The sequence below is a fragment of the Ascidiella aspersa genome, chromosome 6 (genome assembly GCF_963924565.1).
Source record: "Ascidiella aspersa chromosome 6, kaAscAspe10.2, whole genome shotgun sequence".
In the NCBI taxonomy this organism is placed as follows: domain Eukaryota; kingdom Metazoa; phylum Chordata; class Ascidiacea; order Phlebobranchia; family Ascidiidae; genus Ascidiella; species Ascidiella aspersa.
Window position 1 is genome coordinate 9,087,365 of NC_139452.1, and position 23,128 is coordinate 9,110,492.

At 36.5% G+C, this 23,128-nt stretch overlaps 2 protein-coding genes and 1 pseudogene across 2 annotated transcripts; all 3 read right to left on the reverse strand.

The window, feature by feature from the left end:
* Positions 1-32: 32 nt before the first annotated feature.
* On the reverse strand, positions 33-2,491 carry LOC146139551 (uncharacterized). The gene is made up of 6 exons (XM_083392485.1): positions 2,413-2,491; positions 2,046-2,189; positions 1,651-1,782; positions 946-1,464; positions 618-770; positions 33-196 (listed from the first exon to the last, which is right to left on the reverse strand). The coding sequence occupies exons 1-6, from the start codon at positions 2,435-2,437 to the stop codon at positions 33-35; spliced, it is 1,137 nt and encodes a 378-aa protein (XP_083248611.1). The 5' UTR covers positions 2,438-2,491.
* Positions 2,492-7,839: 5,348 nt separating this feature from the next.
* LOC146139552 (uncharacterized) lies at positions 7,840-10,812 on the reverse strand (annotated as a pseudogene).
* A 3,976-nt stretch (positions 10,813-14,788) lies between these two features.
* On the reverse strand, positions 14,789-18,533 carry LOC146139553 (uncharacterized). The gene is made up of 9 exons (XM_083392486.1): positions 18,308-18,533; positions 17,729-17,872; positions 17,445-17,525; positions 17,066-17,214; positions 16,599-16,740; positions 15,970-16,509; positions 15,676-15,843; positions 15,358-15,510; positions 14,789-14,976 (listed from the first exon to the last, which is right to left on the reverse strand). Exons 1-9 carry the CDS (start codon positions 18,531-18,533, stop codon positions 14,789-14,791), a joined length of 1,791 nt encoding a protein of 596 aa, XP_083248612.1.
* Positions 18,534-23,128: the final 4,595 nt, after the last annotated feature.

Below are 23,128 nucleotides of genomic sequence, written 5' to 3' on the forward strand. Positions count from 1 at the left end.
TTAAAACAAGCCAAGCGATAAAGCAAAGGTCTTCATCTGGTTTCTTCTGTTGATGGTTTAACCGAATAAGTTTCCGGCATCGGACCATTCTGCCGGTTACCGAAATTATCGGCCGATGCAAGATTAATAATGCCACCCATTGCACCAAAGACACTGCGAGGAGCGAATGGACCACGTCTGTGACCAGGCCCACCATCTGGAAAACAATATTTTTATGAATAATAAACAGTTTCAAAGTCCGAAAGACATTGCAGGTGTACTAATTATACATAAGCCGTAATCGTTGGTAAAGCAGCTTCGGGGATAGATCTCAGTTGTTAACACACATATGCGTGTGAATGTTTCATTGAACAGTTTCAAAGTCATTAGGCTTTAAATTACGAACTGCCCTATTTGTGTAGCTCTGATTCAAATACCGTGCCAATAATTACCTCCGTAATTAACATTTTGCTATGTCATAAAACAACTTCGTGATATATCTAATGAAATCACCTTTTAGACTTTACAGAAAAATACAATTAGGCCTACAGGTTTTATAAAGAAATTGGCATGTCGTCCATAATTCCTAGAACAAGAGAATAATTTTCTTAAAAAAATGTAATGTCCCGTTTACTTACCATGTCCGAAGGGCGAGCACTTCATAATGCACTTGAGGCATTTTTTCTTGTTCATTTGTTCGCTTTCGGGGAGTGGAGGGCACTGGAGACAATCGATTCTCGCTTTCCTGATGCATTCTTCCTTATCCGTACTGTCATCGCTCTCAATATCGTCTGATATTTTACAATAAATAATTAATATGTTAGGCTAGGTATCAGCATACTGACTGAACCAATTACAAAGAATAGTAGAAATGGTAACGGTGATGCCACAATCATAGTATAAAACAAAACAGCGGTTTAGAGGTTAGTTACCAAACGAATTATGAATCACATGTCAATCACTTACCACATTCATCTTTCACGCATTTCCTGCATCCCAACGTTGCGTTCATGACCATCATCCTCTGTTCCTTGGGATTCGGACAGCTGTCGCAGTTTTTGTCCTCGCGGCTGCAAGAAATCACCTTCAGAAGATGCATGATGAACTTGTGATGCATACGACGTCGCGGAAAACCTCTTCCAAAACGTGAAAGCATACCACCCAGAAATTTACCCATACCACCTAACATTGGGCCACGTCCACCAGAGAATGGTCCAATTCCACCAGAGAATGGTCCAATTCCACCAGAGAAGGGACCAATTCCACCTGACATTGGGCCACCTCCACCAGAGAATGGTCCAATTCCACCAGACATGGGGCCACGTCCACCAGACAATGGTCCAATACCTGCAGACATGGGGCCACGTCCACCAGAGAACGGTCCAATTCCTCCAGACATGGGGCCACGTCCACCAGACAATGGTCCAATTCCTCCAGACACGGGGCCACGTCCACCAGAGAAGGGACTCCCTCGACTAGATTTTTCTTAACATAAGAAGGCTATAACTGTTAAGGTATACTAGAAATATGATCATCGCGAAAACTTTGAAGAACAGATTTGTTAATGACGAGAGAATTCTTACGTACCTTATAAATCGTTTTATTCGTTTGTAACAACGTTTTATTTAAAAAGTGGTCGTTTCTCAATATACAATGGTGTAGTAATCTAACCTTGTTTTGGAACACATTGCTTCATGCAATGCTTGCACTTCTTTATGTCCATTTGATCTTGGTAGCTGATGGCAGGACATTCCGTACACTCTGATCTTGCTTCAGCAATGCACCCAGCATCAACGCTGTCTTCTGTATTGCAAGGGTTATATAAGAAACTTTTCATACAACTCACAAACTATACGAAGCAAGGTTAAGTTATGGCGCTGGGACAGGAACGAACCTTGTTCCAGGATAAATACATATATATATTTAGTCATAATATTTTCAAATGCTTTTTAAGTAATGCTTGCTATTCGATGTTATGCTTTTGCATCGGCTTGTGGTTTATCAACACTAGCTGACAAATTTAGTTTGCATTTATAGTTCTTGATGTAGTTTGGATGGATTCTCACCGCATTCTTCCTTGACGCATTCCCTGCATTCGTTCCTGGCTGCTTGCATTCCTCGCCTCATTTCCTCCAAGCTCTTGCAATACTTGAGCGTGACGCAGGTCTGACGACACTCACGTGTCTTTGCTAAACCCGAGTTTGGTCGACCTATGTTGCAAAAGTTTTTTTTGCATTGAATGTGTTTTGTTATATTCAAAATTTACACCAAGTATTGACAATCTACAAAACATCTCAAGTTTTTTTTATCTTTTTATATATTGTGTTTTCGTTATTGTTAGACAGAGAATACACTTTTCCTTCAAATATTTGTTACATTTTATGTAAATAATTTAAAATTGTAAGGTTACAACATAAACAACAGTAGTCTTACCCCCGAAAGGCCCGTTTCGTCCCATGCCAAATGGAAGTCCATTGGGTCCTGAAAATTGTCTTTCCTGAGAACCTTCCGACCCTGAATAAAGATTTTTAATGAAAAATCGAATCGTTGACCACCTATTGTCATTGTCAGAAAATTAATATTTTTATTTTAGACCTTGATTTTGAAAAAGCTAAACCGAATGGAATGTTTTTGACGACCGATAAAAAAACTAATAGTGTTAAATGGGTTTTTAAAAATTGTATGTCGTAAGTTACACACCTGATCGTCTGCATTGCATCAAGCAGGATGTGCAGTTTATAATCCTGTCTCTGTTCCTCAACGGGATGCCGGGACAAGAGGAACAATCGGAGAAGGCGTCTCTCACACATTCGATGTCGGTTCGGTTCCAGCGCTCAAACGGACCTGGAACAAATATTGCAATTACTTTTTCCGATTGCGGTTTTAAATTTCAAATTGTCAGTTTTAAAATTGATTTAGTCCCATCAATCCAAAATTGATGAGGATTAGGAACAGCTGTTTAAGTAAGTTGTACTGGTCGTTTCATTATGAACTTGCGAACAAACGGACTTTTAACAGAATGTTGCCTGTGGATTAACTGGTATCCAACATTTAGAACCGTCGACTTGACAAGAATGAAAAATTCGAATTTAAAACTTGTGGCAGGCATTTTATATTTTCTACGAAATGCATAATCATCAAGAAGACTTTTAAAAGAATGTTACGAGTAACATTTATAAAACTGTCGGCTTTAAAACGGATGTAATAGCATTTAAAAATGTTTTGTAGGCCTTTGCACAGGTGTTCCATTTATAATATAGCATATCCTTCTGTAGTTAAATCATGAAAACAAAACAAATAAACTTTCATGGCTTTTAAAATTAGACTCACTGAATAGACAAAACGATGTATAATAATAAAATACACAAATAAAACTTACCGCAAGTTGCGTTGATGCATTCGCGACATTCCTTCCTCGATTCCTTGATTTCCTTCTTGATTTCCTCTCTGCTCGGGCATTTTGTGGGGGAGACGCATTTTCGGCCGCACTCGTGACCCCGTCCCCCGTCGACCATAGGGGAATTCCCCGTGTTTGGGGGTCCATTGGGTCTAAGGGCCCTCGATGACCAACCCCCCATTCCTCCCGGGTTACTCATAGGCGGCATTGCTGTAACAATTAAAAATAAATCAATATGTTTCGATTTTTTATGTTTGTTTAAACGATTTCAGGCTGGAATTTCGTTTTAAAATAGAAACATAATTTTTGCTTACCGCTCACGGCGACGCAGTAAAGCGCTGCAACGATTATAATTGACTTCATGATTGATCTTGATGACACTGGGAAAAAACACTTGGTAAACTTACGATTAAATGTATGCTTTGCATAACTCAATCATAACTAACATGTAAAAAATATTTTATTAGAACAATTCAATAGTTTTCGGGGTCATTGCTTTGCGACATAAATTTTGTAAACCTTGCGTTGGACCTCTTTGCTTTTTTGCGACAAGGTAAACGAGGTTTTGATTTTATATTATTAAAAACAACATACAATTTTTTAAAAATTCACCTTAATTTCGTGACAAATTGCTTGTTAACTCTTTAAGGTAAATCTTGCTGAGTAATAAAGTTCCTGATTCGTGCAGACTTATATAGCCAGCAAATCCTAACTTCAGAGTATTCTTGTCAAAATAGCTGACCGTCAGACGTCGCCTTAGGGCGCTATACCTTGCATTTGTGACGTTGCATTTCCGTTGGGTCAAACGCGTCACAGCTTTGGCGCTTCGGGCTATCACACAACATGTGTCGTTGTGAACATGAGAATCTGACGTCAGGAAAATTAAAATTAGCAACCCCACCCTTTTTTTGAAACAAGTAAAGCTTTGTTTTTGTAGATTGTACAGTATGTGTTGCATTTTTCTTATAAATTTTATTTATATAACAGAGATTTTGGGCATATTTAATTGATATTTGTTTCAATATACATTCCGTTCTAACATGCTGGATTAAATCATTTTAATGGGTACATTCTGCATTCCACAATAATGATGTTTTTCTGCGTTAAAAACAATTAAAAATGCCGGAGTGGCACTTTTGTATATTTTAATACAGTTAGGACAAATATTAGAGGCACATTCAAGCAAAAATAGTGTTTATATTACAACGCACTCATTCAAGCAAGAATAAGAAATGAATTTGGCAAGAATAGGTTTGTTTATGGTGAAATAACTGCATAATACGTACGTAAGTATTTTACACAGCATGCTTTTTATACCTTAACATTCAATCAAAACTTTTTAATAATGAAATTAAAATGTAGCTGTTGTCATTGCTGCAGGAAACAAGTTTGCAACTCAGAAGTTAGTTGCTATTGCAATCAAACAACACTTTCTGGTGGTTTTGCCCGGGGCATTGTGACGTCACTTGGAGCATCTTTTAAGTTTCAAAATTTGGTCTTTGTGCAAAACTTAAATATAACTCAAATGCAGTTTAAATTTAGATTGTTTTGCGCAAACTTGTGAGGAAAGACACGCCCTAAATTGTCATTTGTTTAAATCACTTCCTCCTTGAACTTGACGATCGTGCTGTAAAGTCCAATCCATAATAATGCAGCCAGTTCAAACAAACTTGTCTCTAACTAAAGCTTTAAAATTAGCGTTTAACAGCAACGCAATAAAACGTCACGTCGCCTCAGGCAACGCGGAAGGATACGCGTCAGCAATTATGGGGTTTACAATCCATTTTCGAGCGTTTTAGAAAATTCTAAAATCATTTGAAAATATCTCGCTTTTTCGAATCGATGTTGCCCCGATTTTATCCAGGGAGTCGAACCGGAACCGAACCGGGACTTTATGAACCGGTTTTGGTCCAAATTTTCCCGAACCGTAACCAAACCTGAACCGTTTTTGTAAAATTGAAAGGAGCCGAACCATAACTGAACCAAATAATTTAAAAGAACCTGAACCTTAACCCAACCCGAACCTGTTATAAAAAGCAGTTCACTCCAGCATGACATCACAACTTATATTTTACTGAGTCAAGGTATGCCATGGCAGGAATTTTATGAAAAAAATATATACAGATTAAATAAAACGTAGAGTTTTCTTTTTTTTTTAGATATTTCAATATTGAGCTGCTTGTTTACGTCAGGTTATTACCCACATTTTCATCTCAAATTGCATCCGAACCGGAACTTTATAAACCGGTTTTGAAAATAAATTAAGCGGAGCTGAACCGGAACTTTTAAAATGCTCAAAACCGAAACCGGAACTGAACAGGATTCCCCAAATATTCTTGAACCCGAATCGAATCTGAACCGGAAAAGTTAAACAGTTCGACTCCCTGATTTTATCCTATACGACTTATATGTGCTCAGCTACAGTGCTACAGGTGCTATCTTTGCTTGTGCGTAATTTATCATTTTTTTAAACAATTTTTTTATTATTTATACAATAATTATCTTCTGCATTATAATTGTTGTTAAGAGATTGTAGAAAGAAGAAATCTCTAGCATAAGGGTCAAAAGTTTCTCCTATATATTTTTTCATTGGCCATCTTTTATTTTGACGCCTTGCAAGATCTCAACTGAATATAAAGTCTTTTTTGTAGTCTTGCATCACCAAATATAAACAATAATGTTTTTCAAGCATCGTATCCTTGAACCTTCAGACCTATATGCTTACATGTTGGTTTAGTCTACGACACAGAAACAGAGCAAACCGTCATATAGGCGTATATAGGCAACAAAAATAAGGATACTATTATTACTTTCATCATATGTCGTTGGTTTAGTCAACTGACAGAATACCATCGTTACCACGAATACAAGTTTCACCAAATTTTACAGCAAATGAGAGTTTTTTTGACTGCCATTTTGTTTTAGGTTTTATCGTGTTTTTTCGGTTTTCCGTTATTATCCGAAGCGAAATCAAGCTTAGGCAGCAAAAATTCTGTGTGATTACGCCATTTTGTATTTCTGCAAGTTCGAAAAATAAAGGTGAATTGCTTATATTTTTTACGCATATTTATTATATGGTTTTGCACAATTTGTAAGTAAAAATGTGTTTGCAAACAATAGGTTTGTTTAATTACTACGAAATACATTTAGCCCTTACTAAGAAAATGTCACTTGCTGGATTTTTTTTCTCTGTATTTAACAACATAAGGGTAAAGATAACAAGGGTATTTCGCCATGTTACCATTTATGCAATCTTACAAGCAAAATTGTTGATATTATAGTGTTGAAACCAGTGGTCCTTAAATGGGGGCGCTAACCAAATCTTAGGGGCGCGAGTTTAACTCAAATATTTGACTTTTTATAATGATTTTATAGATTTTCATGTTGTTGTTTTTATAATGATTTTATAGATTCCACGTTGGTTCGGCTTTTAAGCTGTCATATGCTTTAAATCAAAATTACACATGTGCAGATAAATAACTGAAGAAAAACAGTTTATAATTTTGCGATCTGCGAATTTTCGGGCTAGTTTGTTTTTCTTCTTTCGGTTTTGGAACAATATTTGCTATTATTGGGAACGATTTGGGCTGTGTTTAGTCAGAACAGTATGATATGGTTGATGGAGATCTAAGTTGTGCATAGGGTTTGGGCACCATTGTCACCACAAACTTGGTTATTGTAAACTTTTATAACAGAACTGCAAATAAAATTTCCGCTTTGTGCGAACCTGTCATTCATATGTCACAAATTGGGGGAACTCTTTACGCGAATTTGTAATGCTATTTGCAGGGTAACCTTTGTAATGGGAGTAATAACACCTTTGGAACACGATTAACGCAATGCTTAAATTTTGCGCTTCAGGCAACATTTGGGAGATGGTTTATATCGAGCACAAACACTTTCTACGTGCCTAATGCGTCAGGTCTCCTACAATCAAGTTTATCCAATTCAAATCAAATAAACGCACCTTTTATGTTGACGTCACGTTGTGATACGTACTGTAAATCGAAAATGGCAACAATTTGCTTTAGCTTTGGTAGCATGTAGTGACATTCGATTGTTCTTTAAGTATAGAAAACGCTCTGTTGGATCACATGTAATGCCTAAAATACCTTTCTAAATTGGATCGGTACCAATACTACTCTAATATCAAACGAGTGCCGACATCACACAAAGTATAATTTTATTTTGTAGTTTTTTTATTGAACATTGCAAAGCGACAGCCGAACGGTTAGTTATGTGCGATTACAAAATGTGTTAAATTATTTAGCGGAGAAGTTGCGGAGTATTCTTTATTTTGGATTCAAAAACTGAATCGTTTACGTATTTTATACTTTTAACAGCAATAAATATCGGAATATTATTATTAACTTAAAATGGCGAAAGGTATTAGTTTTAATAGAACTTTAAAACACGCCAAGCGATAAAGCAAAGGTCTTCATCTGGTTTCTTCTGTTGATGGTTTAACCGAATAAGTTTTCCGGCATCGGACCATTTTGCTGGTAACCGAAATTATCAGCTGGTGCAAGACTCATAATGCCACCCATTGCACCAAGGACACTGCCAGGACCGAATGGACCACGTCTGTGACCAGGAACACCATCTGGAAAACATTTTTGTGAATAATAAACCGATTTCAAAGTCATAGGCTTGAAATTACGCACTGCCCTATATCTACATAACCGTGTCAATAATTACCTTTAAAAAAACTTTGTTATATATCTAATGAAATCAGTTTTCACATTCTACAGAAAAATAAAATTAGAGGGTTTATGATGAAATTGCCATGTCGTCCATAAATACCCAGAATTAGAGAGAAAATATGATCATTAACTAGAAATCATGTTATATCAGGTTTACTTACGATGTCCGAAGGGCGAGCATCTCATAATGCACTTAAGGCATTTTTTCTTGTTCATTTGTTCACTTTCGGTGAGTGGAGGACACTGGAGACAATCGATTCTCGCTTTCCTGATGCATTCTTCCTTATCCGTACTGTCATCGCTCTCAATATCGTCTGATATTTTACAATAAACAATTAATATATGTTAGGCTAGGTATCAGCATACTGACTGAACCAATTACAAAGAATAGAAATGGTAACGGTGATGCCACAATCATAGTATAAAACAAAACAGCGGTTTAGAGGTTAGTTACCAAATGAATTATGAATTACATGTCAATCACTTACCACATGCATCCTTCACGCATTTTCTGCATCCCAACGTTGCGTTCATGACCCTCATTCTCTGTTCCTTGGGACTCGGACAGCTGTCGCAGTTTTTGTCTTCACGGCTGCAAGAAATCGCCTTCAGAAGATGCATGATGAAAAAGCGGTGCATACGACGTCGCGGAAAACCTTTTCCAAATTGTCCACCAGAAAATGGTCCAATTCTTCCAGGCATGGGGCCACGTCCACCAGAGAATGGACCTATTCCACCAAAGAAGGGACCATTTCCACCAGAGAATGGACCCATTCCACCAGAAAATGGACCATTTCCACCAGAGAATGGACCCATTCCACCAGAGAAGGGATCATTTCCACCAGAGAATGGACCCATTCCACCAGAAAAGGGACCATTACGACCAGAGAAGGAACCACGTCCACCAGAGAAGGGACCACGCCCTCCAAATGGACTAGGTTTTTCTTAATATAAAAAGGCTGGTACTAGAAATATGATATTCGCGAAATCTATGAAACAAAATGTACCTTATAAATCGTTCAAAACGATTATTATCACGTTTTATATGAAAGTGACAGCTTCTTATACTATGGTGAAGTAAACTAACCTTGTTTTGAAAGACATTGCTTGATGCAATGCTTGCACTTTTTTATGTCCATTTGATCTTGGTAGCTGATGGGAGGACATTCGGTGCACTCTGCTCTGGCTTCAGCAATGCATCCGGCACCATCACTGTTTTCTGTGGTACAAATGTTTACTTATGTCAGGAACTTTTCGTACAACTCACAAACTAAACGAAGCAAGGTTAAGCAATGGCCCTGCTGAGAAACCATAACGATCCTTGTTGCAGCATAAATGCATATGTTAGCCATCATAATTAGTGCTCGCTATTGAATGTTATGCTTTTGCATGGAGTTGTCCTTTATCAACAGTAGCATTACAAGTTCAGTTTGCATTTATAGTGCTTGATGCAGTTTGGATAAATTCTTACCGCATTCTTCCTTGACGCATTCCCTGCATTCGTTCCTGGCTGCTTGCATTCCTCGCCTCATTTCCCCCAAGTTCTTGCAATACTTGAGTGTGACGCAAGTCTGACGACACTCACGTGACTTTGCTAAACCCGAATTGGGTCGACCTATTTTCAACAAATGGTTTCATTTGACATTTGTAAGTTTACAGTATAAACAACACTAGTCTTACCCCCGAAAGGCCCGTTTTGTCCCCTTCCAAATGGAAGTCTATTGTTTCCAGAAAATTGTCTTCCCTCAGGACCTTCCGACCCTGAATAATGTTTTTTATAAAAAAATCGAATCGCTGACAACCTATTGTGTTTGTCAGAAAAATGAATATGTTGACTTTGATGTTAAAAAAATAAACCGAAGCAAAACAAATGTTTTTGACGGACGTTAAAAAACTAATTGTGTTAAATCCATTTTTAGTATTTGAATGTCGAAAGTTACACACCTGATCTTCTACATTGCTTCAAGCAGGATGTGCAGTTTATAATCCTGTCTCTGTTCTTCAACGGGATGCCTGGACAAGAGGAACAATCGGAGAAGGCGTCTCTCACACATTCGATGTCGGTTCGGTTCCAGCGCTCGAACGGACCTGGAACAAATATTGCAATTTCTTTCCATTGGCTTTTTTCGATTGTCGCATTTAAATTTCGCATTGTCAGTTTTAAATGGGAGTCCTAGCAATTTAAATTTGATGAAGATTAGGGTCGGCTGTTTAAGTGGCTTGAACTGGTTGATTTTTATAAAATAGCGCCCAAGAGGACTTTTAAAAGAATGTTACGTGTTAATTAACTTGTATCTAACAGTTTTGACTGTCGGCTAAAAAAGGATTGTACAGTATATAAAATTGTCTTGTAGACCTTTTCACAGGTCTTCCATTTATAATCTAGCATATCCTTCTGGATTTAAATCATAGACAACACAACAAATAAATTTCCATGGCTTTCAAAATTAGACTTACCGAATAGGCAAAACGTGATTAATTTAATAAAACACAGGAATAAAACTTACCACAAGTTGCGTTGATGCATTCGCGGCATTCCTTTCTCGATTCCTTAATTTCCTTCTTGATTTCCTCTCTGCTCGGGCATTTTGTGGGGGAGACGCATTTCCGGGCGCACTCGTGACCCCGTCCCCCGTCGACCATAGGGGAATTCCCCATGTTTGGGGGTCCGCTGGGTCTAAGGGCCCTCGATGGCCAACCCCCAATGCCTCCCGGGTTACTCATAGGCGGCATTGCTGTAACAATTAAAAATAAATCAATATGTTTCGATTTTTTATGTTTGTTTAAACGATTTCAGGCTTGAACTTCATTTTAAAATAGAAACATAATTTTTTGCTTACCGCTTACGGCGACGCATAAAAGCGCTGCAACGATTATAATTGACTTCATGATTGATCTCGACGACACTGGGGAAAAAACACTTGGTAAACTTACGATTAAATGTATGCTTTGCATAACTCAATCAAAACTAACATATAAAACGTGTTACATTGGAACAATACTATATAGTCTTCGGAGTCATTGCTTTGTGACATAAATTTATAAACCTTGCGTTGGACCTCTTTGCTTTTTTGCGACAAGGTAAACGAGGTTTTGATTTTATATTATTAAAAACAACTTCAATTTTTTAAAAATTCACCTTAATTCGTGACGAATTACTTGTTAACTCTTCAAGGCAAATCTTGCTGAGTGATAAAGTTATCCTGATTCGTGCAAACTTATATAGCCAGCGAATCCTAACTTCAGAGTATTCTTGTCAAAATAACTGACCGTCAGACGTCGCCCTAGGGCGCTATACCTTGCATTTGTGACGTTGCATTTCCGTTGGGTCAAAAGCGTCACAGCTTTGGCGCTTCGAGCTATCACACCACATGTGTCGTTGTGAAGATGTAATTTTTGACGTCAGGAAAATTAAAATTAGCAACCCCACACCTTTTTTTGAAACAAATAAAGCTTCGTTCTGCTTGATTGTACAATATTTGGTGCACATTTTATTATAAGTGTTATTTATGTAACAGAGATTATTTGGCAAAAACAGTCTTAACATGCTTGATTAAATCATTTTAGTTTGTGCATTGTAGGCCTACATTGTGCATTCCATAATAACGACATTTTCTGCGTTGACAACATTTTAATATGCCGGGTTAGGCACTTTTTTATATTTTAATACAGTTAGGACAAATATTAGAGGCACATTTACGCAAAAATAATGTTTAGATTTACAATGCACTCATTCAAGCAAGAATAAGAAGTGAATTTGGCAAGAATAGGTTTGTTTATGGTGAAATAACTGCATAATACGTACGTTAAGTATTTTACACAGCATGCTTTTCATACCTTAAACTTTTTAATAATGAAATTGAAATATATCTGCTGTCATTGCTACAGGAAACAACTTTGCAACTCAGCAGTTAGTTGCCATGGCAATCAATAACACTTTCTGGTGGTTTTGCCCTGGGCATTGTGACGTCACTTTAAACTGGCGCATTTTTTAAGTTTCAAAATTTGATCTTTGTGCAAAACTTATATATAATTCAAATGCTGTTTAAATTTAGATTGATTTGCGCAAACTTGTGAGGAAAGACACGCCCTAAAATGTTAGTTGTTTAAATCGTTTCCTTCTTGAACTTGGTGGTCGTGCTGTAAAGTTAAACCCATAATAAAGCAGTCAGTTCAAACAAACTTGTTTCAATTTAAAGCTCCAAATATAAGGTTGTACAGAGGCGCAATATAAAACGTCACTTCGCCTCAGGCAACGCGGGAGGATACGCATCAGCAATTACGGGGTTAACAATCTATTTTCGAGCGTTTTTGAAAATAAGAAAAGCATTTGAAAATATCCCGCATTCTAAAATCAATTTTCTTTTTTGTCCCAGATTTTTATACCTATCCACGATATATGAGTTTAGCTATCAAGCCCAATTGGTAATATACATTAATTGTGGTTGTGCCTAAATTACTATATTTTGGAGAATTTGTATTTATTTATTTATTATATGGGCAATACGATGGTTATCCGCTGCATCAAAAAAAATCCTTGTGTAGATTATAGAAAGAAAGAATCTCTAGTTAAGGTTTAAAAGTTTGTCCAACCCATTTTTCATCGACCATATTTTAATCCTGGCACCTTGCAAGATTTTAAACCGAATATAAACTTTTTTGTTTTGTCCAACTAATTGAAAACAATGAGTTCTTTCCAGTATTCTCTTTCTTGGCTTTTATGGTTTAAATATACCAACATAATGACGGTTTAGCGGCTTAGCCAAATAACCTAATACCACGGTTACTACGAATAACAAATTTTACAGCAAAGAGAGGTTTTTTGATTGCCATTATGTTTTTGATTTTATCGTGTTTATTCGATCTTTTGATTTAACCTAAAGCTAAATTAAGGCTGGACAGCGAATGTTTCAGTGGTTACGCCATTTTGTTTTCTACATGTTTCCAAAAAATAAAGCTATAGGCTACATTGCCTATATTGATCACGAACATTTGATCATATTATTTTCAAAAATTAATACGTAAAAATGTTATTGCAAACAAAAAGTTGTTAGTTTAAATACTGTTTGACATACATTTAGAGTTCACTATAAAAATATCGCCTTCTACAAAACATTTTTGCATAGAAATTAAAAACATAAATGTGTGGATATACATGGGAATTGCCATTTGACCATTAAATTCAAGATAGTTGACATGATGGTAACGTTTTTCGGTTTATTATAGGCCAAAAATTGATTAGTTTTAAAGCTTCTGCAGTAACCTTTCGATTGTTTGTAACCGACGTGTTAACTTGTTCTGGTAGAAAGCGCTCGGTTGGATCACAAGTAATGCTTGAAATACTTATGATATTTTAATATCGGATTGGCACCAATACCACCCTAATATCGAACAAGTATCGTTACTATTACTGGACATCGGGTATCGGCCTATATCAGGTATAATAAGACATCCTTAATACCATTACTATTAACATTAATGGCATTTCAGTTTAACTTTAAATGCACTATATAAACGCGTCCATCTCTAAACAACACAAACCCGTCGAAATACGTCAACAAAGGCCATGGAAAACACTAGAAAGACGGTTGTTTGGGCGCAATCGTTCCGCATCAACGTTTGGACGCTGCAGTTAGGGCACAGTGCGGTTAACGGAGGAGGGTTATGGTTGAGGTAAGAAGTTGAATGAATGATAGGGTAATTTGAAAAGTTAGTAATAAAGTATGAGGGCTAAGATTTTGTGGAAAGGTAAAATGTTGTTCAGTTCTTATTCTGACGGCATTTGTTCTTCGTCCGAATTAGGCATTATTTCGTTTCAGTCTTGTTATGAGTTTGGTTTTATTTCGACACTGATATTAGACCAGTTTCGGCATTTTTGCGAGAGTCTATCTGATTTTAACGTCAATGATCCATCGTAAAACAGAATTTCTCAATCTGGACAAGTTTATAGTCCCATTATGCGCTTTTAGGAATACTGCAATTTTAGGGGAGTTTGGTATGCATTGGTTAAAAAATCACGCTACAATGACTACTAATATACTTATCATCACATGTTTGCAAGTTCCTATCACAAACAAAGCGATGTTGATTTTTCAAACTTTTGATATCTTATATCCAAAGCATATATGGCTTCCACTTTACTCTTCCAAATTCCCATACGCCGTAGTGTGCCACAGTATATTTTTTTCTGTATTAGGCCGAATATCGTAAAGGTTTGGCCATAGTCTATTTTTTTTTTTTTTTTGAAACAAAATAGCGTTGTTGACAAAATATTAATTAGGGGTTCTTATAAATGACTAGATCTATTTTCATTTTTTACACTTTTTTGAAGCGCAACTAACGTTTATAGCGTTTGCTAAAACAAAACAAATTCCATCCAACTGAATTTAGTAACAATTTATTAAGTTCTCTTTTTTATTCAACACAGCAAAAGCGGAAATAAATATGGCTAGCTTCTGTGATTAGTGTTTTAAATACAAACACAATATTTTAAATTTGTAACTTACACAACATGCAAGCAACGCTGTCAAATATTTAAACAAAAAAACAACCACGTAAATTTTATGTAAAATTTAACATTTAAACATACAATTACTTGATGAAATCCAACAGACAATTTTCCAACAGTTTACAAGTTTATTAGGGGAAAATTTTGTTGGAACTTAGCAATAAAATAAAAAAGATGATATTCATCTGGTATCGTTATTTTTCAACCGAAAATATTTCTCGGCATCGGTCTATTTTGCTGGTAGGCTGTATTATCAGTTTGACCGACATTGTCAAACGGGCCGCCCATCGCACCAAAATTACTGGCAGGTCCCTGACTGAAGAACATCATATCAAAAGTGCCCTCAGAACCAGGACCATGGGGACCACGACTGTGACCAGGACCACCAGCTGTAAAACAACATGTTTGTGTGTTACAAATCAGATGATCGAGGTCCAAATTTCAGATCAAATATTAATGTGCTTGAGACATTTCGCAGTTTGCTTAAGTCAAAATGTTTTTGCGGTTAAGCCAAAGATTTGTGCTTAAACGCGTTAAATCAAAGCTAAATCTACTTCCGATCCCTTTCAGTGCCCAGTAGGTTTTTAGTCAACCTCAGTAATTACTTATTGTTGTTTAAAATCATAGTTTGAGTTTACAGACTATAAATTAAGCAAAGAATATGGCGAATTCTTCAGGTTTTATGTTGAAGGTTGATCGCCGTCGACTACTCTCCAATGTAAGAACAACGTTTTATTAATAGGAAAATATGTAATGTCACGGTTACTTACGATGTCCGAAGGGCGAGCATCTCATAATGCACTTGAAGCATTTTTTCTTATTCATTTGTTCGCTTTCGGTGAGTGGAGGACACTGAAGACAATCGATTCTCGCTTTCCTGATGCATTCCTCCTTATCCGTTGTGTCATCGCTCTCAATATCGCCTATAATAAAAGTAACTTAAGTTAAAAAACTGAAAACATTATTGTTTTCATCATGATAATTAATGTGTCTGTAATGTGTTGCCACACTAATCTGTTTCGAAGTTATTAATATAAATTTGACCTTTGAAAGTTTTAAAAGCAAAATGGTGAATACACGTCACTTACCGCATGCATCGTTTACGCATTTTCTGCATCCCAACGTTGCGTTCATGACCCTCGTCCTCTGTTCCTTGGGACTCGGACAGCTGTCGCAGTTTTCATCATCGCGGCTGCAAGAAATAACCCTCAGAAGATGCATGATGAATTGGTGTCGCATACGACGTCGCGGATAACCTCTTCCGAAATGTGAAAGCATTCCACCCAGAAATTTACTCATACCACCGGGCATATGGCCACGTTCTTCAGAGAAGGAACCATTTCCACCAGAAAATTGTCCAATTCCTCCGGAAATAGAGCCACCTCTTCCAGGGAAGGGACCATTTCCACCAGAGAAAGGGCCACGTCCTCCAGAAAAGGGACCATTTCCACCGGACATAGGGCCACGACCACCAGAGAAGGGGCCATTTCCACCAGAAAAGGGGCCACGTCCACCAGAGAAGGGACCATTTCCACCAGAGAAAGGGCCACGTCCTCCAGAGAAGGGACCATTTCCACCAGAGAAGGGGCCACGTCCTCCAGAGAAGGGGCTACGTTCACCAGAAATGGGACCATTTCCACCAGAGAAGGGACCATTACCACCAGAGAAAGGGCCACGTCCTCCAGAGAAGGGGCCATTTCCACCAGAAAAGGGACCATTTCCACCAGAGAAGGGACCATTTCCACCAGAGAAGGGGCCACGTCCTCCAGAAAAGGGGCCACGTCCACCAGAGAAGGGACCATTTCCACCAGAGAAGGGGCCACGTCCATCAGAGAAGGGACCATTTTCACCAGAGAAGGGGCCACGGCCTCCAGAAAAGAAACCATTTCCACCGGACATAGGGCCTCGTCGATTAGGTTTTTCTAAATGTAAAGCTATTAATAGTATGGTACTCGCGAAATGATATGTAATTTTTTATTTTCTAAATTGTTGAACGTTGCTGTTAACTAACCTTGTTTTGGAAGACATTGTTTCATGCAATGCTTGCACTTCTTCATGTCCATTTGATCTTGGTAGCTAATGGGAGGGCATTCGGTACACTCTTCTCTTGCTTCAGCAATGCAACCAGCATCTTCGCTGTTTTCTGTGGTTAAAATAGTTTGACTTAAATGTTAGAATATGTCCAAGAATTTATCAATATTGAGAAACAAGGTTAGACTATAGCGCTTGTGAGCAAACTGTAAGGATTAGCTTTCCGGCTTAAAGGTTTTGGTCATCACGATTTCAATTACCTAAACCGTAATGCTTGTCTTAATATGATGTACTTCCCTAGTAATTTTTTTGCTTATTGAAACTATAGTTTGGAAACTTAGTTTGTTTCCATGGTTGGGAAAATGCAGTTAATTGTAAAATATTTATATTGGTACTTGATGATTAGCCTAAACCAAGCTCTCGAGTCTATAGAGTCTAGAGTGGATTCTCACCGCATTCTTCCTTGACGCATTCCCTGCAATCGTTCCTGGCAGCTTGCATTCCTCGCCTCATTTTCTCCAAGCTCTTGCAATATTTGAGTGTGACGCAGGTCTGACGACATTCACGTCTCTTTGCTAAACCTGAATTTGGTCGACCTATGTTGCAAAAAATGGTTTCTGCGTTTAAGAAATGATACGTCAAAGTATTTACAACTTGTTGCATGCGACAATGCCTTAAATACTGGAAATTTATGTCACAAATAAAGCCTATAAATATTGTTTTTTGGTATCTTATGACAAAGCATATTTTTATATACTTAAGGTTTATGACAACATTTTTATAAAGTAAAAAGAGCACAAAATAAAACATTAAAAAATATTCTTACCTCCAAAAGGCCTGTTTCCTTCAACGCCAAATGGAAGTCCATTCTGTCGAGGAAATTGTCTTTTTAGAGGTCTTTCTGTCCCTGAACAAATATTTTAATAAAAAATCAACACATTTATTTTTTGCTTGAGAATCGCGAATCTTTTTTTTTTGATTTTGATAAATTTATTTGATCGTTTGATCAAAAATAAATAGAAACAGTAAATTGAGTAGAATTTCGTCGACTGCTTTTCTTGCTCATGGTGATTAATACGTTCGCCAAAGATAAACGAGCAACATACACACCTGGTCTTCTGCATTGCTTTAAGCAGGATGTGCAGTTTATAATCCTGTCTCTGTTCTTCAACGGGATGCCGGGACAAGAGGAACAATCGGAGAAGGCGTCTCTCACACATTCGATGTCGGTTCGGTTCCAGCGCTCGAACGGACCTGGAACAAATATCACTCATTTATAATTGTTTTCATGCCATTGCACTTTCAATAGATTTTCGTTGCTAATTAAAATAATGGTTAAAACACGGTGGTTAAAAACAAAAAAAATTGTTAAAAAAACAAGAAATTCGGACGGTCCTATTGTTTGGTTTATAAACTTGTCAATTGGTTTAAATAGTTTTACAAAATCGGATGGACTTGGAAATTTATTTAAAATTGCCAACTGCTAAGGTTTTTTGCTTGGCTATTTTTTTTAGTTTACAGCCCTTTGTTTTATGTGTTTAACCCTAATAAATGTTATGAGTAACATTTCAAAAATATCAAAACTTGCAGAAATGTATTTTGCTAGTTTTCCTGATCGACTTACTGTCACTTACTAAGCAAAACTATAACAAACATTCAAGTGTAGCAAAACACACGGGTAAATCTTACCGCAAGTGGCGTTAATGCATTCGTGACATTCCTTCCTCGATTCCTTAATTTCCTTCTTGATTTCCTCTTTGCTCGGGCATTTCGTGGGGGAGACGCATTTCCAGGCGCACTCGTGACCCCGTCCCCCGTCGACCATCGGGGAATTCCCCATGTTTGGGGGTCCTCTGCGTCTAAAGACCCTTGACGGCCAACCGCCAAACCCATCCTGGCTGCCAAATGGCGGCATTGCTGTATCAAAATAGAATTTGTATTCAGTAGTTTTTAAAATACAGTATGCTTTAATTTTTGGCTTGAATTTTATTTTGTAATAAAAACACAATTGGATCGTTGCTTACCGCTTACGACGACGCACCAAAGCGCTACAGCGAATATAGTTGACTTCATGATAAATCTCGATGATACTGAAAAAAACACAGATAGTATACATTTTTGTGTAGTAAGTATAATTTGTATAAAAAGAAAACTTCAAAATAAAAAAAATTATATATCACAAACATTGCTATAGTTTTAGGCAGCATTGCATTGTCACATAATTTTAAAAAACTTGTATTGAAACGGCTGGCATTTTTGTGAAAATTTGGTTGTGCAGTATTTTGGAAGATGTGTGGTAGAGCCGATTTAATATTAAATCAGTTATTTCAATCTTTTGAATGTTTTAATTTAAATGACTAAAATTTACGTTTTGCAATCTCCAATTGGAGTTCTTACATGTCTACCGTTGCTTTATGGGCAACGGCGAAACACACGCCTCTTCTAATTTACGGGATTCCCTATAGATTTTGCACGCCTCCAGAATTTGGTAAAAATTAAACCAAACCGCGTAGGTGAAACTTGAGTTTCGCGTGGCGGAATCTTTTTCCTGTACACGGTTAACGCAGAAGGAAACCAAGGACAGTCACATAAGGGAGGAGATGTATTTTTGCGAAAATTTCAACAAAGTTTTGATGTTATTTTAATAAGAACAACTATACTTTTCTTTTTTTTAAACTCACCTGAAATTTTCTTGACGAATAACTTGGCAATCTTGAATTTGAATCTTGCTGAATGATAAAGTTGTCCAGATTCGTCCCGGCTTTTATAGCCAGCGGTTTCTAATTCCAGTGCATTCTGTATACAATACACTGAACGACTGATGACGCCCAAGGCGCTGTAAGTTGACGTTTTTGTTGCGTGATGACGTATTTTGGGTCAAACGCGTCACAACTTCTGTGCCCAAGGCTATAACACCACATGTGTCGTTGTGAAACAAAATTTTGGAGTAATTGAAATTAGAAACCGCACATACGAATATGTTAATTCAAATATCGTTTTATTGTGCTAGAAATTGTGTTAGCCATGCTTTAAAATGTCATTTCTAAAAAGAATTTCAAAAATGCAAAAGATCTCATTGCGGATTGTAGGATAATATTTTTGTATTCCTTTTGTTTGTGCCTTTAAGTCATTTAATTCATGTAAGCCTTGATTAAAGTGTGATAAATGCCATCAACAAAAATGAATATCGATGTTTATTTATACCTTTACAGTAGGACAACTTGTTGCAACAATTTTGTCTCATTATTTAAGCTCATTGTAGAAAATTAGCAAAGCAACATCTTTTCTAAAAGGGTTAATTCTGGAGGTTTGAGAAACACAAGTATATTTACATTGGTCGTCTTCGTTTTCAATTGAAATGTTCACCAAATTCTGCAAAAATTTGCAAAAACTCATTTTTTAAATTACACGATTATATTCGAATGTAAATATGGTTGCTAACATTACTTCTCAGATCAACCCAAAGATTTTCAAATTTGATTGCCATGGCAATAACAATCTTTTTTTCGATGTACCGCCTGAGGGTTTGTGACGACACAGTTAAGCTGCTGGCGCATTTTTTATGTTTATATTTGCTATAGGCTTATTTGCATCTTAAATAACATAAATGTTGCTTTAAACTTGGACGATTTTGTGCGAACCTGTGAAGAAAGATAAGTTACACCCAAACAGTCGTTCGTTGACTTCTTTTGCTTCAAGTATTTGGTGGATGTGCTTTAAAATCCAGCCTAAAACAAAGCAATGAGTCCAAATAAACGAAGGGTCAACTTAAATACTTAAAATAGCGTTTTGCGGAAGTACAATTTAAAATCGCCAGCTTTCATAACTTTGCTTGAGGCAACGCGAAGGATGCGCGTCATCAATTACGGGCTTAACAATCTATTTTCGAACGTTTTCCGTAAAATATCAAAGCAGTTTGACAGAGGTTCGTGCGTTTGATGTTGCCATACTAATATTTCTCGTTTAAAAGCAATGTTAACGCAGCACGGAATTTATGGTAAAACTCGAAAATTACTTTTCTCTTACTCAAGTGAAGTTTCCAAAGAGGGTAATAAACTCGTTTTAAACCAAATTTACCCATAGAATTTAAAGTATAACACTAACTGCATCGGATCTGGTGACCATTGTCAGTTTTTAGTTAACGAATGCTCTCTTTTCGTTTAAATGAAAACCTATTTAACTGATGATAACCCTTCGAAACTGGTAAATAAATTACCAAAAGCGTTAACAAGAAACTTTAGTTTCTGACGCGTAAACGAAAACCACTTCTTTTTTAACGCTGCTAAAACTATAAAACTATCATCACCAGTTGGTGTTGTTTTTTTGACTTGGAATATAGGCTAAGTTTTGGTTAAATTCGCACGCTAAAATTTATCGACATCATTTCAAGTTAAAATCAATAAAAAAACACTTTAGTGGTATTGTTAAGGTTGTGTTTTCGCGCATGTGTTGACTTTGGTGCTGAATGTATAGTTTATTGTTTATCCCAGGTATCACCAAACTTTTTGACAAAGTGCCGGCCTTTGCTTCAATAAAACAACCGCCAGATGTCGCCCCAGCTCAAAAGCTTCACAGATTAAGTTCTGGAGGCTTTCACATTCGAAAATCAAAATTACCAAGCATACGTTTATCGCATAATACATGTCATAACCCAAAGTTTTAATTCTCTCACACAGGTATGGCTACCGTTTTACTCTTAGCCTCTAGTTTAAGTCAACTAATAAATAAAAAAATAAAAAAATGTGCATATATTTATGAAGCGCCAGAAAGTGCCAATAAAACTTAATTTTTTATTTTTGTTTATTAAGTTGCATTTATTGCATGTAATTTGATGCACAGAATTTAAACTTAGGATTGGCACGTAATATACAAGATCAGGTGGGATTTAAACAACTTCACTGATCACCAAAGAATCGTTGAGCAGTTTTTTGGGAGACGTATGGTGGAGTCGATTTAATATTAAATCAGTTATTTCAAATCTTTTGATGTTTTAATTTAAATGACCAAAATTTACGTTTTGCAATCTCCAATTGGAGTTCGTACCTGTCTACCGTCGCTTTATGGGCAACGGCGAAGCACACACCTCTTTTAATTTACGGGATTCCCTATATACTTTGAACGACTCCAAACTTTGGTAAATATTAAACCAAGCCGCGAAGGTGAAACTTGAGTTTCGCGTGGCGGAATCTTTTTCCTGTACACTGTTAACGCAGAAGCAAACCATGCAAGCACAGTCTCTTAAGGGAGGAGATGTAGGACTGTAAGTTATGACAATGAATATTCTGATGTTTGGCTGAATTTAAAAAAAATAGTAGTTGAGCTATACATAATTTTAATGGAACCTTTAGAGTTTATGCTATTGCAATTGTAATTTAAATTTGTAATAAGATTACACTTTTATTTCATTACATTTCAATTTACACTCTTTCGCAAGATATTCATGCAACAGATTTTCGTCACGCTCATAACCAAATTGCCTAAGTCGTTTTTATTGATTTTTAAAGTTTTTGATTCAGTTACTCCTTGTTACCATCACCATCCACAGAAAAAGTGCTTGGGTCATTTTTAGGTCATTTCCCACTTCCTTGTGCAAAAAAATGACTTAGGCACTTTTCCTATGGATTAGGATGCCAACAAGAAATGACTTAGGCAAAAATTCTAAAAATCTTAAAAAAATAACTTGGCAATTTAGTTATGAGCGTGATGTTTTATTTATTAACGAGTCGATTAAAGTTGTAATTAAATTCGGTTGTATTGAATTTGAGTAATTTTAAAGTGCTTGTTGTCATAATCTTGTTATATTAAAACTGTTTTATGTGAAGGTATTTTCCTTTCATCTCGGCTAATTTTGCTTATACAATTTCAGAAAAATCGATTTCGAGATATATTGTTGTTGTGTAAAAAAATTATGAAAAAACAATTGTGACATTTAGTTGTAATTAGTATTTGGTGCATGCCCAAGAACAAAATATTGTATTTGTAATTGTAAACTGTTATTCTAAGGTGGGAGTGATTGCTAAAAGAAAAAATAATACAGTAACTATATTTGTAATGTTTTAATTTAAATGACCAAAATTTACGTTTTGCAATCTCCAATTGGAGTTCGTAACTGTCTACCGTCGCTTTATGGGCAACGGCGAAGCACACACCTCTTTTAATTTGCGGGATTCCCATTAGATTTTGCACGACTCCAAAGTTTGGTAAATATTAAACCAAACCGCGAAGGGAAAACTTGAGTTTCGCGCGACGGAATCTTTTTTCTGTACATTGTTAACGCAGAAGCAAACCAGGCACAGTCACATAAGGAAGGAGATGTAGGACTTTAGGCTATCACAATGATTATTCTCAGAGTTTATGCTATTGCAATTGTAATTAAATTTGTAATAAGATTACAATTTTATTTTCATTACATTTCAATTTACACTCTTTCGCAAGATTTTCATGGAACAGATTAATTTATTTTTAACGAGTCGATTAAAGTTGTAATTAAATTCGGTTGTATTGAATTTG

What these genes read in the sequence shown, in the direction of transcription:
- LOC146139551 (XM_083392485.1), bottom strand. Translation starts at nt 2,437, where the DNA reads ATGGGACGAAACGGGCCTTTCGGGG. An exon ending in ACGAAACGGGCCTTTCGGGG is followed by an intron (nt 2,190 to 2,412) that starts GTAAGACTACTG and finishes TTTGCAACATAG; the next exon opens with GTCGACCAAACTCGGGTTTA. An exon ending in GCAATGTGTTCCAAAACAAG is followed by an intron (nt 1,465 to 1,650) that starts GTTAGATTACTA and finishes TCTTATGTTAAG; the next exon opens with AAAAATCTAGTCGAGGGAGT.
- LOC146139553 (XM_083392486.1), bottom strand. Translation starts at nt 18,533, where the DNA reads ATGCCGCCATTTGGCAGCCAGGATGGGTTTGGCGGTTGGCCGTCAAGG. An exon ending in AAAGCAATGCAGAAGACCAG is followed by an intron (nt 17,526 to 17,728) that starts GTGTGTATGTTG and finishes ATATTTGTTCAG; the next exon opens with GGACAGAAAGACCTCTAAAA. An exon ending in ATGCGTAAACGATGCATGCG is followed by an intron (nt 15,511 to 15,675) that starts GTAAGTGACGTG and finishes CTTTTATTATAG; the next exon opens with GCGATATTGAGAGCGATGAC.